Source organism: Falco rusticolus, chromosome 6 (genome assembly GCF_015220075.1).
Source record: "Falco rusticolus isolate bFalRus1 chromosome 6, bFalRus1.pri, whole genome shotgun sequence".
NCBI classification, from domain to species: Eukaryota; Metazoa; Chordata; class Aves; order Falconiformes; family Falconidae; genus Falco; species Falco rusticolus.
Window position 1 is genome coordinate 478,943 of NC_051192.1, and position 15,863 is coordinate 494,805.

Sequence of the window (15,863 nt, forward strand, 5' to 3'; positions counted from 1 at the left end):
CGAACCCATCGGGAGCAACGTGTGCCTCATAGAAATTCCTCTAAGGAAGGTCTTTTTCAGATGCTTTTCACAAGTGCCTGCAGTTGCTTCCAGCTCTGGAAAGACAGCTGGTTTTGGTGGCTGCTGAGCTGCTACCTCTGACACTTCACCTCTTCTGCAAACCAGGATCAGCCATGAAGAGTATCTCCCTAAAACATCCATGGCCCAGCCCTGCTGACTGCCCTTCCCTGTTGCATTTCCCTGCTCTTTCATGTACCTCCCTACGAGCCCTGGCTGCCTGTTCCCACTTGCACCCCTTCCAGGTAGCTGTCAGGTAGCCAGCCATGGGGCACTATTTGTCACAGCAAAAACGCACTTTCCTTTGTCTCTATTTTCTGTCCCTGAGGCAGCTCAGTGCTTCACTTCCCACTTGTTGCTAATGCCTTGCAGGGGTCACTTTCTCAGCACGAGCCTGCCATCAGTCCTGGACCCATCTCTGCTCACCAGGCACCTTGTGTGGGTCGGATCCTGGCTCTCCCGGTGTGATGCCGAGCACCCAGCCCCACACAGCGCACTGCTTCTCACGGCCGCAGCCCCTGCAGCACCCGCCAGAGCCTGGTCTCCAGCACAGACGAGGCGCTGGGGATGTAAGCCCTTGTGCCCGTCCTGCCTGGTGTCCCGGGGGCTCCTGGACCCTCAGTGCCAGCAGCTGCATGTCCCCAAAGGCTCCTGGGGGGTTACACACGCACAGCCCTGCCCTCTGCACATGCCGGCTGGCCCATGCCCTGAAGCTCTCCTTGGGTGGTGGGGAAAGAGCTCAGCAGTCAGACTGTCCTGGCCCCTGCCCAAGGGGCCCTTTACACTGGCACTGGCCCAGTACATCTTCAACCTGTTGGTCCTGGCAGGACCACGGGGATCCAGGCAGGTGTCTTGGTTTCTCTCCCTTCCCTGCTCCAGCACCTCACCTGTTTCTCCAAAGCCACTTGGCACCCAGCCTCCAGGGAGTCCCCCCAGTGTGTGGCTGACCACACCAGTGAGCCCTGTGGGGCTGGTGACCTCCTGCCTGACTCCAGCACCTCTGACAAGGCATCTCATGAGCCCGCCGGCCAACCTGTCCTCTGGGCGGGCTGTGTGGCAAACACAGAGCTCCCCTAGGCTGGCACAGTGCGCAGCACCGGAATGGTGGCATGGTCAGAAACTGCTCGTGCTCACACCGGAACCATCCTGGGCGTGAAGGGGAGGTGATGCTTTCCCACTGAAACCAGTGGGAGCGTCCCCACAAGGATGGGCTTCTAAGTCACGGATGATGGGGATTCCAAGGCCATTGTGAGTTGTGCTGACGAAGTCCCTTGCACTTGGGTTGATGATTTCTCATCGTCTTTGATGCTTTTTTTTCCATCCAAGGATGTGGACCACCAGATCTCCCCACACAGCTGATGCAGGAAGCTCGTTATCAATGGGAGGGTGCAATGTGCAGTCCATCCTGTCAGACGGCACGAGTGAGCCTGGCCGTCCTGCCTGGGAGGACCCCTCGGGATGGCAGAAAAAAGCGGCCAAGTCCCAGAGTAGCCAAGAGCACCTCTGCTTTGCCCCACCACAGTGGGTGAGGGGACAAGGTCCCACCGTGATAGACACGGGGTTCAAGGGGATGACGGCTCTGTGCCTGGGAAAAGCTGCTTCTCCTGGCAGCCACAGTACTGATCAGCCTGGCATAAGCTTTTGAATGAGACCATGCTGTTTTTATCTGCCCCACCGCTGGCCAGGGCAAATGTTCCTCCTTTCACATCTTCCTCCACAATGCTGATGTTTGCTTGAATAGCAACATGTATAAAGCCTCCTGCAGGGAGAATGAAGTGGTCTTGCTGTACGCTGTGTACCAATATGTGGGTATCAATTAACCCCATGTTCAAACGGTGGCTGTGTGCCATGACAACAGAGTTCCTGGGTAAGCTGCTGGGGACCTGCCTGCTCTGTCACTGCTCATAACAGCAATTGCTGTCTGCCTCACCACAAAGGCGGCGATGAAAAGCCAGCTGGGGGTCAAGGCATGGCATCCTTCCTGGGAGAGTGGAGGCCAAACCCTGGCTATTCCCTGTTGCAGTCCTGCAGAGAGTGCATCAGCACATGAGAACAAGAAAAGGAAAAGGCCCAAGGACCAGCTGGATTGTGACCACCCTCAAGAGATTTGGTTACCTGGTCTTGGTGTGGCCCAGCTCCAGTGCATGTAAACCCTGCCCTCTGCGGGCACCCTGGGGCGCTCAGCAGAGGTGCAGCTGCAGGGGGGAGGGCAGTGACGGAGCCAGGGAGAGCAAGGCAGCAGGAAACCTCTAATGCAGGGGGGATATGGCATCCCACACGAGGGCTGCGGTGAAGCTGGAGGGGATTCACTGGGGTCACTGAGATGACTGGAGTCTGGAGGATGTTGCCTATAGGGAGAAGTGGAAGGAGCTGGCTTGGTGAATGGGGAGGAGACTGGAGGGGACCACACAACAGCCTAGGGTGACTTGGAGGGCATATACAGAGAGGATGGAGTGAAAATCCCGTCTGCGCTGACAAGTGATACAAGGGGCAATGGCCACAAACTGCAGCTTGGGTGGTCACATCGGGAGAAACATCTCCAGAAGGGTGGTGCAGCCCTGGGACACATAACCTGGCTGAAGGGCATCATCTTTGAAGGTCTTCAATATTTGGCTAAACAGAGTCATGACCAACCAGGAAAAAGTCCTACTCAGTACTCTGTTGGGCTGCAACTTTGCACATGTTGTCTTCAAAGCACCTTTGGAGTTCAAGACCAACACATAAGAGAGAGGCAGTGGGAAACTTGACGTGTCTCTGATAACTTGCTGTAAAATTATGTGTTGCTTGGCTTTAAAGCTTCAAACTCACTATGGCAGAAACAGTAGCTATTCAGTGGCACGGTGTTATTACTCTGGCAGATATAAATATCCTATTCCCATGCATTGTTGTGAAGATGTGGAACAGTTTTTCAGCCTGGGAAGCTGACGATCTCCTGGGTTTTTTGCTTGTTTCACAAAGGCTGGCACAGGAAGGATACACTGTGCTGTGCTCACACTAATTTTTCAGCAGGTATGGCAGCAGGACAGTCATGGATCTAAATCTTCATGGAGATGATAAAACAGACTGAAAAATGAACATGAGTGCCACTATCAAAACACTCATCCAGATCTGTCTATCATTTTGTTAGCCAGCAATAACATTTCTCTCTCCAAGAACTGGCCAGATTCTGTGAAGGTGACCTGAAATGTAGGGTGAGGTTGGATGGTGACCCAGGGGTGCACTCAGGAACCGGCTCACAAACTCCAGGATGTTTTTGCTGTGGAAGAAACTTTACAGGCTGTTGGGCACATGCCAAAGGCAGCTGTGGGCGACTGGCTCCAGCTCAGCCCCATGGGCGGCACAGCATGGCACGGCACAGCATGGCACAGCTTCGCTGCACCTGCGCTGCCCTCCTGCAGAGCTGGCCTCCTGCTGCTCCACCCCTCCGCTGCCCTGCTAACCTTGTGCCGCTTGCTCACTGGGTGGGAAATGGGGTGTTAATGTTGCTTTTCCCAACTGGGATGTCACATTCTGAAGTGGGAATGTGTGACTTTCACTTGCTCCCCATGGTGGGCTGCAGGGAAAAACTCGACCCCAAACAAGCTAAATCCTGGCAAAAAAAAGTAGGTCTGGAGCCCAGAGACAAGCTACTGTTCCTCACCTGCAAGGGACGGCTCACGTCCACTGAAATACGCCACATTTATTAAATGTTTGTTAATCACCCTGCTGGTGCTGACGGTGGCTGCATGTTCCAGACACAGTGGCAATGGGGCTTTCACATAACCGCAGACTCACGTCTCGCAGAGCTTGGGTCCAAGTCCCAGTGATTAGCTCTGCTTTAATATGGGATGCAATCAAATAATTGATTCTGGCACAGATTAGTTTAGCCATATTAACCACAAAACCTGCAGCAAGGCCTGTCTTGCATGATATGTTCATGCTGTATCCAAAATAATGGGAGGCTCTTGGCTGGAGGCTCTAGGACCAACTATGCTACAAGGGGAGGGGTCACAATCCGAGGAGAGAGCTGCTGTACAGCGTCCTGTCCTCATTGTCAGAGGTGGAGGGTACGTGGTACGGCCATCACTTTTAATTACTTTGTGCTAGGCAGAGGTTACCCTGTGCAGCAGAGCTTGAGGTAGGGCGTGCGAGTGTTCCCCCATGCACTTCAATGCAGAATTAGCCAGAGGAGCTCAGCCTGCCTTCCCCAGTGATTTAACCTAAGCTGGTTGATGTTGCCCTAACGCGCACCCACACGCAGCCCAGGCTGGGCTGTGAGGTCGTAACACCCCGCTGGTGAGTTACAGTGTCTCCAGCTGTTAAAACCACATCTGGAGGAGACCTTCTTTCCCTCACCTCCCACAGATGTGGGAACGGGGAATACTAATATATCCTATACTGGGCATACTGGTAAACCTGGCACGGGTGCCTGCGAGAACAGTACAACAGAGCATTTCTGAGTGAAAGGCAATTCATCAAGAGAGGGAAGAGATGATCAGATATGATCTGAAATGACCACAGATATCATGTGCTGCTGCAGCTATGGGGCTGCTGAGCCGTAACCTCCAGCCACAGTGGGCTACGCCAGCGGGAGTCCCTGCAAGCAGGGGGTCAAGGGCAAATTCTGGCTCACAGAAAGGGGGACTCGGTGGCTTGGTACCCTCACTACTGCGTCATCCTTGCCACTGCAGTACAGGGAGCACCAGGGATGGGGAGCACTGCTGCTTCGCACCAGCATAATTTATGCCGCTCTGAGTTGGAACACGGCATTCGCCTCCCACATCTCACTGGCCTGACCCTTCCCCTCTGCCGTCTGGTACCAGCCAGGGTGTTTCTCTGCCGGGTGCTACAGACACACGTAGTGCAGGAAGTTTCCCACACATCAGACAAGGCGCTCCCGTGAAGGGGTTGAATGCAACAGCCTCACTTATACAGATGATGTAAATAACTCTGCCACCTGTTTTGCCTCCTGCAGCTCCACTACGGTCTGTGCTACCGATACAGCCGAGCCGAGACACAAGTGAGGCTGACTATAATTCACCTGGAGCAGTGGTCCAAACTCACCCGCGCTGACAGTAATAGCCTCAATAAACTGCTCCCTCCAGCTGTTTGTGCCAACCACCAGGGCCAGGTTCGTCTTCTTAATGAGCTTGTCCACCGTGTTCTGTGGATGGAGATGCAGAGGAGAGAATTAGGGGCTGGAGGTGCTGGGCTAAAACCCACTGGCGCTAGGGCTTACAGCCATGCACTTCTGGAAAAAGCTTAGGGAATTTTAAGCTCATGTCAAGAGCCCCAGCAGCGAAAGCAAATGTAGGTACTTGCAGTTCCCTCACTGCCACTCAAAAAGACCTTTTGAAACCTGCTCATGATGGGAGTTTGAGCCATGTCAGTGGAGGTTTAACAGCAAATAGTGCTGAGGTGCCACAGCTACTGCTACTCCCCACTTCTCGGGAAGAATTTTTACCAGACTGCTTCAAAGCACTAAATGGGGCTTGACCAAGGCCCGCTGGTGGAGCTGGGCTCTGTGCACCTCTCTGTGCAGCTCAGGAGCTGCAGCTCAGTACCCGCAGGGAAGGTGCTGCAGCAGCAGTGGGTAGGAGCCGCTGCGGGGCAGGCAGGGGAGGGCTGCGCACAGGCTGTGGTGCCTCAGGTGCCCGCTGACAGCAGGCAGCAAAACCATGGCAGGGAGGCAGCCACTGCTGCCACACAGAACGGGTGGTCTGTTATTTTTTAGGCTATGGAAAAATGGAAGAGAGAAGAAATAGCCAGTTTTCAGCTCTCGGTCTGGCACAGACATTCACAGCAGCTCAGATTCACAACCATCACTTGCATTTAGGGCATCAGCCCTTTGCACTGAGGGTCCCAGGCTTGGGGCTCACTCAAGACCACCTGAAGTAGGACCTGGGTGTAGCACATCACTGTGAGAACCAGGTTATATTTTAAAGCAACCTGCAGCATTTTGGAACCCAGTCAGCTCTTAGGCTCACTGCGTTGACTTGCTTGTATGACAGTAACCACGAACAGTCTGTGAGTGGGACAGAAAGTCAGGGATCACCCCCCAAGGACTACGGCTGTGGGCTGATGGACAGGCTGAGGATGCAGAGTGTATTTTTAACCCATCGCCATCTCACCGGACTGACTCCCACCCTTTCATCATGCCATGGCTCAGCCATCTTTCAAAGTGTCCCTGGGTCCTGCTCTGAGACCTTGCGATGCCAGGAGCTGCCTCACTTTGCTGTGACACCATCAGCATGTGCGAACACAAAAGGAGAGTCCCCAGCTGCAGGGGAAGAGGAACAGGGGCAGGGGACGTGGACTGTACCTTGAACTCATAGGATTCCTCAATGATGACTTCGAGCTTGGTGTGCTCCCCCAGGACTGGGCGCCCCATCTCCGCGATTCGACGCTCTTCCTCCTCCTTGCTGGTCAGTGGCTGCTTTTCTTCATTCTCCTCTGCAAAGCAAAGAGCCCATGGGTGAGCCAGGCCTGGCTGGTCACTCCCTGAAGCTGGCTTGCCATCAGAGGGGCAGGTCAGGAAGCCTCCAGGTGGGAGTGTGAGTGACAGAAGTAGCTGAGGAGGAGGTGGTCATGGAGCAATAGACAAGGTAGTTTTGCTGGGAAATGCTGGCAAGAGGTCCACAACTTGTCCAGCCTCAGAAGTAGCCCAGTTCACCCCAGGACTGGGGAACAGCGTATCGCATGGTACCTGCTGCCTCTCCTGCAGGGATGCTGGGAGGAGACAGATCGTCACTAAGGCTGCTCCATTTCCCAACTCTCCAGGGCTGCATCAGGGCATGGTCAGGACATTTCCATCAGCCTGTTACAACCAGAGTAAGCTGCCAGCAGCCCCGGCATGGAGATGGGTATGAAACCTGGGCTCTGCCTCCTTCTGAGCAGGGCTTTACCTCAGGGAGGAGGCTGGCAGCTGGAAAGTCTGAAACTCCTGCTGTCATGGTGAGGCTGGAGGCAACAGTGCTGGGACATACTGGTGTGAGGAGCCACCCACAGGCATGGCCTGGCCCCCGACCCTGAGGGAGGAGGCAGTGGAGGCACTACAGGAGCGACGGAGCAGGTCTGCACCGCCACTGGCGTCTATGCAACCTTTGGGGCATGGGGACCCCAGGCAGCGTGGCTTTTGTCACTGCCACTGTCCAGAACCCCACTGAGCAACCTTCCAGCCCACCCCAGGGATGAGCAGAGGGACATCAGGGAAAAAAAGGGCTGGTTTCACTGTAGTTAAACTGTCAGTAGGTGAACACCCTGGTCAGCCCGCTTTAGACCACCACAGCCCTCGAGCGTCACACTGTGGGTACCTTGGATGGTGACCACGGTGCAAGGAAGAGGATGATCTCTAGCCTGGACCTTCCTGAAGACAGGGTTGCCTATCAAAGTGATCAGCAGGAGATCAGCAGGACGGACTGCACACCCGTGTGGTTAGTAAACTCTACTCCTACTTCACATGGGGTTAGTGTCACTCCTGCGCCAGCTGCCCCTCGGCACAGCGGTGCCACACCGTGGGAAAGCCCTTCTGCTCCTGCAGGCCAAAGGGACTGGCCTGGTGGCCAGAGGTTCCTTAGTCTGAGTTACTGTTCCCAGGGCTCTTGAGGGGCTGTTCTGCAACGTGTGGGACCCAGGACCTTCTCCCCCTGCAGTCTCAGCCTAGTGATGGATGCTCAGCTGGCTGAAGATGGATGGGCAAACGCTGCTGCCGGGTCTCGCTGGTGGGAAGGGCAGGGGCCACCTTGCCTGAAGCTGCCATGGGGTCCTGCACCTCCCGCAGTGCTGGGGCACCCCAGCTGCTGCCTGGGGTGGGGGGACAGGCTCCCCGCGCTGTGCAGAGCCCTGTGCACCTCCCGTGTGGCAGCAGGCAGGGGAAGGCTGGACCAAGCGGAGAAGCACCCTCTGCTCCAAGAGATGGAGGGGGTCTGCCTGTGGCTGCAGGGGCGCCGGCTCACCCTCCCCGAGGTGGGGTTAGTCGTGCACGGCAGGCAGAGCACTCTGTGAGAAGACATGGTGTTAGCGTGAGCGGCCAGAGCAGCGAGGCCACGGCCCAGCGCCTTCTTACCCTTCCAGAGTTTGTCTCCAGACAGAACAAAAGCAAAGAGGAAACCAAGAGGAAAGAGCAGGGTGAGCACATGGCCATTGAAACAAGGGACAGAGGGGGACAGGGTGTGGGGGAAAGAGCAGAAATCCATACCTGTGATGGTGAAGCCACCTAGATGAAACAAAAAATGAGAAAAAGAGAGAGAGAGAGAAAGGATTAGCATCAGCACAGCAACATGGACAGCCTGCAGCCCGCAGGGACATGGTGCTCCTCCCCTGCCCCGCGGCCGGGCCGGTGCCGGAGGGGCAGTGTGGGCAGCCCTGCGTGCAGGCTCTTCAACCCACATCTGCCGCCACCGTCCCCCGGGGTCTACATGTATGTGGAGTGGATAAAACCAGTGAGAGCCTGTCCTGGGGCTGGGGGTGTGCAGGGGAATGGGGGTGGCTTTGCTGCCCTCCCCGGCCACCCTGTCCTGAGGATGGCCAGCAAGACATTCAGAGGCTGGGTGGTGGGCTCTACATCTCCCCAAGACCGGAGGCCAAGGTTGCACCGCCTCTTCAAAAAGCAGTGGCCAACTTTCCTGTCCAGCCACAGGCATCCCTAAGTCACCAGGCAATCCTGCTCCTGCCACGCCAGCGCAGGAGGTTATGAGTTAACCTGCACGGTGCATGTTTAACTCGGGGGCTGGTGGGTTTGCTGTGGCGTAAGAACGCCACTCCCGAAAAATGCTCCTTGCCGAAGCAGGCTACCACTCATTAACGTTAGTGACTTTGGGGCTCTACTCCAAGGAAAGATGTGGCATTAAGTACCTGAGTTTACTTAAATAGTGCTGACCACCCTAAAAGAGAATGTTGTGAGCAAAGAAAAAAATCAAGCAAACCCAATTGTCTTCCGAAAATACGCAGACAAACTGGAAAAATGGAAAAGAAAAACGAATGCGCGCTTACCAAGCTCATTCAACAACAGGGCTGTGAAGGAGACAGACAGAGACAAACACAGAAGAAGAAAAGTAAATGAATAATGAAATCAAAAGGGATATCCACAGAAAGACTCCAGATCCCAGGGCAGAGATTTCAGATCTGTAAAGCTGCAGGATACCATTAGTGTTGAGAGAAAGGCACTAAAAATAAAGGAACAGAAACGTTTCATGGGATTGTGGATTTAAAATAAAAACTATTGCAAACATGGGGTGGATATGGGATTAGAAGGCACACTCCAAAAATTCATTTTTCCCCTTTGAATTGTATGTGCAAGATCTTCCATTGGTCTCGGAGGCAGTTCTGCCCTGGGGGAGGACACAAGACGCCCCATGCGCAGCGGCTACTGGCTTTGACCTCCTCCAGCTGCCTAATGGGGAGCAACAGCACCAGCAGGCAGCTGCGCTTCTGGCGTATGCAACAAGAGAGAAAAGTCTGTGGCACGGCTTGGCTCAAGGATCTTGTTGCTCAACATTTTAGGTCTCCAAAACAAAAGAAAAAGCCTCTCCCTTAGTGCGCTGGTGGGTCCCTGGCCCCTGAGGCACAAACCCCACCACGGCTACCTGGCCTCAGGGTGACATTTCAGAGACGCTCTCGTCTCCAGGGTGCCGAGCACACAGCTTGCCCCGCCTCACTGCCTCTCAAACAAAACCAAGTGCAAAATCGAAGTTAGAAAAAAAAATATAAAATCATTGCATGGCCAAATCAGCAAATAGCATCCTTAAAAATCTTGACTTGCCTTCCAAGGCAAACCAGTGAGTTTGCAAAGCTCAGCTTCCCTCAGGTTTCCTTGGTATCTTTGTGACCAGGAAGATGAGGAACTTCCTCTCCTTTTCCTTTTATTCTCAAATAAACATTTCTGCTGGATCGCGTAGTTGGTACCACAATTCTCAAACCTGGGGCCCAGAAAGTGTGTTTGCTCTTGCCAGACTCGTGAGGCTGAGCCGGCCCTGCTCCCTGTGAAGCTGGGCAAAGCCAGAGCTGCCAACTTGAGTTGCCTACACGTAGCTTTATCCTGGCACCGCTCTGGGATACAAATCCCACCCGCAGAGCCTGGGCCACACGTGCCAGTGTGCTTGATTTTATGGCCCTGCTTCTGCTGGCTAGTCGCACAAGGCAGCGGGAAATCTAATGGAGGGGGCAACGCAGCTGACCTGGATGGCCCCTGTGCTGAAGGGGAATGCGGCATCGCTGCTGGATGTGGTTTTAGACTGAATAACAGCAGCGTGTCCCCACTCAGAGTGGGGACCGCTGGGGGCCCTTGCTGTCCTGAGCAAATAATACATTGCAACCCCACGCCTGCTGAAGGGAGAGCTTATGTCTGAGAAACTAGAAAGCAGCTCCAAGGCAGACAGACCAAATGCTTCTACCAGTTTTTTTCACAAAGGCTTTAGTAAGGGTCTGTTGTAGGGCAACTAATTGTCGTAAGCAACTGCAAACCTGCTTTTTGCTCAGCCCACCAATAGCGTGCAGAATTAGCTGTTGCCATTAATTTTCACTTAATTTCCTAGCAGAAAAAAGATACGCACAGAAAAATAAGTGAACTCTGTCTTTTTGGGAAGGTTTGCAGTTAGTTTAGAAATGTGAGGAAAGAGGAAATTGTTTTTATTATTTCTATGAGAAGCTATTACCCAGTGCAGAGCCATGAAACTTTATTCAAGTATAACCTGATTTCTCCTAGACTGATTGCATCTTACGGTATTACCTGCTTGTGCCATGATTCTCAGCTATTTTAAGATCCTAGTGCCCGTATAAAAAAGATAAAATTACTGCTCTGGCCATGCATTTTATTTCAAGAGAGGGCTATTTTATCTTTCGATAAAAATGATGCAGCATCGCCTTTTTACTCCTCGAGACTGGATTTTCTGCTCGATTAAATGAAGCTGTAGCTGCGACGTGGCAGGGCAGCGCTCTCAAAATCTCTCTGGGGCTGGCGATGCTCATTGTCCCCTGCCTGGGTGCTCTGAGACCGTCCCGGGAGCGTGTCTTGCTCCCAGGGGGCCCTTGAAAGTGAGACGGAGTGCTCCCAAAATGAGAGAGGAAAGAAAACAGAGCAAAAAGGTGCAGTGGCCAAGCTTCAAAGGAGGGAGGGCAAAACGGCCGGGAGCCAAAGTGCGAGGAGAAAGGAGTGTGAGAGTAGGGAGACACAGAGAAAGCGGACGGCAGCGTCTCGAGAGCTGGTCTGGTTTTACTCTCACACCTTTCACTCCTCGTCGTAGCCACACCGGGTCCCCAAGCACAAGGAAGAAACTGCACTCTTTCTCATACTCCTCACGGTCAAGTACTCTAAGGGTAATGAATTTCCTGTGGGAACACAAGACAAAGGCAAACACATGATTGGCATCACACACACATGCAGTTCACGTCCGCCCGGGTGCCGTGGTGCCAGAGATGGTTGGGTGGGGGGAAGCGGCGGCACATCCCCCCTGGGGCGTACGGAGAAGGGCAGGAGCATCCCCACTGCCCAGCCGGGGTCGGACCTCGGTGGGCCAGGGAGGGGCTGAGTTCAGAGGGGCTGGGAATGTCCCTGCTCCTGCCCTTTTCCACAGGCACCGGGGATGTGAGCTCGGTGTTGCAGGTGCCAGGCATGAGTGAGCCAGACAGGGACACACAGGCTGGGCTCAGCCCCGGAGCACGTCCCCCACCTTTCTTCTCACTCATCTCCACCAGCCGGGGCTCCCCGATCTCTAGGTAGAAGGTCTTGTTTTTCTCATACTCCTCATCATCTATCACCTTGATTGATATCGTTTTGCTGGAACAGAGAAGAAGAAATAGAGATTCAAGAGTAAGGGGGGAAAAGGGAGGAAGGGAGACAGGGGGAGGACGAGGAGGGTGGAGATGGCAGGAGAAGGGGGCTGCAGGCAGAAACCAGTGGGTCTGGTAGCACAGGGGCAGCACAGCCGCAAGCAAAGGGCAGGAGATGGGCTTGGCTCAAGCTGAGCATGGACCACATGGTCGGCGCAGCAGCAGCTCGCAGGGTGCCATCCTCCATCCTCCCCGGCACAGCCAGAGGCCACAGCTGAGCACCACGCAGCCTGGCCCAGCCTCCCCCAGAGGTGCCGCGGCCCGGGGTCAGCAAGACACATCCCCTTCCAAAATCCCCAGGTACGGAATAGCATGGAATAGCCCCCTGAGAGCCTGCACACACCACGCAGGGCCCCGGGGGCACGAGCACTGGCAGCAGCGCAGACCAAGCCCCTGGCAGCAGATGCACTGCCCAGAGCAGCCCTGGGCACGGAGGAGGCTCTGTTCGCCAGGCACAACACCCTGATCAGCGGCTCAGTTTGGGCTCTGGAGGCTCCAGCTGACAAGCTTGAAAGGGATGCTGGAGTTGGGACTTTTTCTGTGGAGGTAACATAAGGGAAAGACTGTCTTTCTTGTTAGGGCAGGGTGAAGGAAAGCTTCACTGACAGTGAGATCTGACTTTTTACTTTTCCTTTGCAAGCAGCATATCTTTCCCCAAGCACCAAAGACTTGGCCCTCTCCTGTCCGAGAGCCATGCAGCAAGCCTCTCTCCTCACATGGCCCAGATTCCTGAATTTTCCCCTGCAGCATCAGCAGGGCAGGTCTGAAGGCAGAACCACTCAGGACACAGCCATGAAGCATGCACTGCAAAGGGTGAAAGCCTTGCAGGACGCTGTGGCCACCAGCAGAGAGATTTGCTCCTTGGGGCACCCAGTAGAACAAAAATTGCTTTACCAGGGGAAAAAATGTGTGTGGAAGTTTTCCAGCTCTTTTCAGGGACTCACATAAGCAGCCTGGAAATACTCAGCTGAAAGATGTTTGCCCGAAGGTGGCCAAACTGGGGGTACAACAGGCTTGTGCATGGAGTCGGGGCTACTGTGGTCTTCCCTGCAGTGCAAAGCCCTTGCACAGACAAGGTGGGGGGCAGAAATACGGCAGCCCCAGCCTGGAGCATCCTGCTCACTGCCATGTGCGCATGGCATTGCTGCTGGGAGGGGACCCCCTCCTGGCTCTGACCTTGTCCCACACAAGAAATTAGAAGGCAGTAACAGCAACAAATAAAAAGGCAGTGCAGTGACTGCAGCCCTCTGTGAGCCAACGACCTGGCGGGGTTTGCTTTTTCCCCATGCCTGGCAGCACTGCCCTCCTGTGAATGCTCTCGCTTAAACAAGCTCCCCAGTCATGCTCCCGCTGCCCAAGCCCGGCTGTTCTGTCCTTCAAAAAAATCCCTCCTGTCCCACCCCTGGCTCCTCTGCACTTCCCACAGGCAGCCAGCACAAGCCGGAGTAGCCCTCAGGCTGCTCTAATATATGATCAGGGAGGATCTGCTGTTCCTGGCAGGTCCCAGCACTGAAAATCCATAAACATGGAAGGAAGCCACACTCTAGGGGAGCGAAACTCAGGCCACGCTGCCGTAATTTCTGGCTTTCTCCCCTCTTTGCACATCTGTACTGCCACTCAGAGCCCCTCTGTTAAGCTGACAAGTATTTGGCAGCAAAGTCGACATTTTATTCTCGGCGCAAACACCGCCAAGCACTTGGAGGAACAGCCAGGATGATTTCTTGTGCTGTTTGCTATGAGTCAGAAGTGTATTAAGTTTGCCCTTCATGCTTATAATGAAACCATTTACTTAAGAGCAAGTGATGGCTGTGAAGAGTGTAACAATGCAGCACAGCTCAGAGTAATTGTATTTTATAATTGATATCTGTAATAATTTTTTCTGCTTATAATTATTGCTGCAATAGGTTTGTACATAGGAAAAATGGTTACCAAGCACACAACTGATCTTGTTTTGCATTGATGAGTTAGGGGAAATTATCGCATATTAAAAAACTAATGAAGGATGCAAAAATGCTCTCAGCCAAGCTATCAAAGACAGACTGACAGAATTAACAGAATGGCACAATTTCAAAAACATTACTAACAAAATCAATAATTTTCCTGACAAATCCCATTAAAATGTCCACTGCACCCTGCCCCCATGTACGAAAAAAAAAGCGCCTTTCTCAGGCAAGTCAGTTTAAAATGCTGCCTTCATCAGTTCTGAGGGCAGCAGAGGTATCAAGACATAAACGACCTATGGGTGGTGTGTCCTGGCTTGCCATGTGTGGCATTCTTCAAAGCCTCACAAAACAGTTCTCTCTTACAGAAAGAAACCTGGGTGCCAATTAAAAGCTGTTCCTGATGCTCAGACCCAACATTGACCTGACTTCCCTGAATAACGTGGCTCCGGGGCTTCAAGTGCCGCTGCCAGCGGCTGCTGCTATCACGCAGTTTGCCAAGTGATCTTTCCAGGGTGCGAGCAAGTGCTCTGCGTCAGGCAGACACGTGCACCGCCGCTGCTCCTGCTGCACCAGGCTGTTGGGGGAAAGGGTGGGAGGAACAAACGGCGAGTCCGCTCTCCCAATCAATCTCCAATCAGCAAGAATTGCTGAGGCAGATTTGTCTCTGGGATGAGACGGCAGTCCCAGGAAAAAGGATTTTCTCCTAATGGTGTCTGAGATCACATCTGTTTGAGGAACAGTGAGTATCTGAAAACAACACAGGCTATTCCTGGAGCGTGCCTGGCCCCCACCCACTGCCTTTCGCCTGCACAAAGCCCCTCCACAGGCTCCAGCACGTGTGCAGCCACGCTGCAGCGTCTGATCATGGAGGAGGAGGATCAGGCAACTGCACGATTTGTCCTGCGTTAGGGTAAGGACTGCTTTGGTCAGTGATCTAGGACGTGCACCGATGACAGCCTGCTCTCGTGGACCCTCTGACCTGGTCTCTGCTTCTCACTGCACCCCCCCCGGCAGAGGTTTGGGGCGAGCGGGCGGTGGGGAGGTGAGCAGCATGGGGCTGCCCGGGCAGGCGGGGGATGGCAGCCCCTGCTCCCGGGGGGCTCGCCCGTCCTGTGCTCCTGCTGCATTCAGCACTCAGCTCTGCAAGCCTGCTACCCACAGTCCTCTCTCCTGAAGGTGCGCCTTGCTGCGTCAGGCTGATTTTCTTGCATGACGATACAGGGTGTGAGCGGGGCAGAGCAGGAGGGCCCGGCAGAGGCAGGACAGCTCGTGAAGGCTGGCGGAACGAGTTGGGATGCGGGGCTGAGTGCAGCAGCTCAGACCTCCGCCTGCCCCTTGGCTTCCCCAGCTGGACACAGCAGGAGGAAGAGTGGCAGTGCGAGAACGTGCTGAAATTTGCATTTAAAGTCTTCTCTCCTGGGCTCAGCAGCTCTTTCAAGACAAGATGTGATAGCGCTTGTGCAAAGAGAAAACAAAAGGGAGACTGTACAGCACCTTGAAACCCCCACTGCTGAGTCACTGCAGGGCCAGAATCCAGGAGTCCCAATTCCACGAGACAGGGTAAAACCAGAAGATTAAACCAGGAGATTAAAGCAGCCTCTAAAGCATTACACATTTTCTTCACCTTGAATATGGGGTCAATCTAGACAGTGTTTCCGAGCTGTCCCTCAAATCCTCTGGGATCAGCTCTGATTTGGGGATGAAAGTGGTGTTCCTGCCATAATCTAATGTCTCCAGGAGCTGGGTATTTAAGCCAAACACTCCAAGTCCCGTAAGCGTGCAACACCACAGCCCTTGAAAAACCTGGAATATTTTTTTCCTGCCTTGTCCCTCGGTCACATTGCTGGTGGGAAAAAGCAATTTCTGGAGCATCTCCTCGATGGGTTTAGGTGCATGGGGCTGCGTGTCGCCCCAAACCATGGTAGACCTCCTGCCTTCCTCCCTGCCCATCGCACAGAGCCCCGGTGACAGCACAGGGGAAGTCTGCAGCAAGTCTCTGCTGCTGCTGGGGTTTTCCTTCCACTCCTGCTGAGTCCATTTTGCCTCAGCTAAAGAGCC

At 54.0% G+C, this 15,863-nt stretch overlaps 1 protein-coding gene across 4 annotated transcripts in view; it reads right to left on the reverse strand.

The window, feature by feature from the left end:
- Positions 1-15,863, reverse strand: part of SLC8A1 (solute carrier family 8 member A1) — a 116,083-nt gene that overhangs the window by 4,730 nt on the left and 95,490 nt on the right. For 2 of the 4 annotated variants that reach the window (XM_037392531.1, XM_037392532.1), the window contains exons 3-6: positions 11,703-11,809; positions 8,234-8,251; positions 6,359-6,489; positions 5,101-5,200 (exon numbers count right to left, since the gene is read on the reverse strand). In XM_037392531.1, the coding sequence (XP_037248428.1) occupies positions 5,101-5,200; positions 6,359-6,489; positions 8,234-8,251; positions 11,703-11,809 (356 nt within the window). Of the gene's footprint in view, positions 1-5,100; positions 5,201-6,358; positions 6,490-8,233; positions 8,252-11,257; positions 11,362-11,702; positions 11,810-15,863 lie in introns of all 4 variants that reach the window. The other 2 variants (XM_037392533.1, XM_037392534.1) reach the window with 2 other exon arrangements.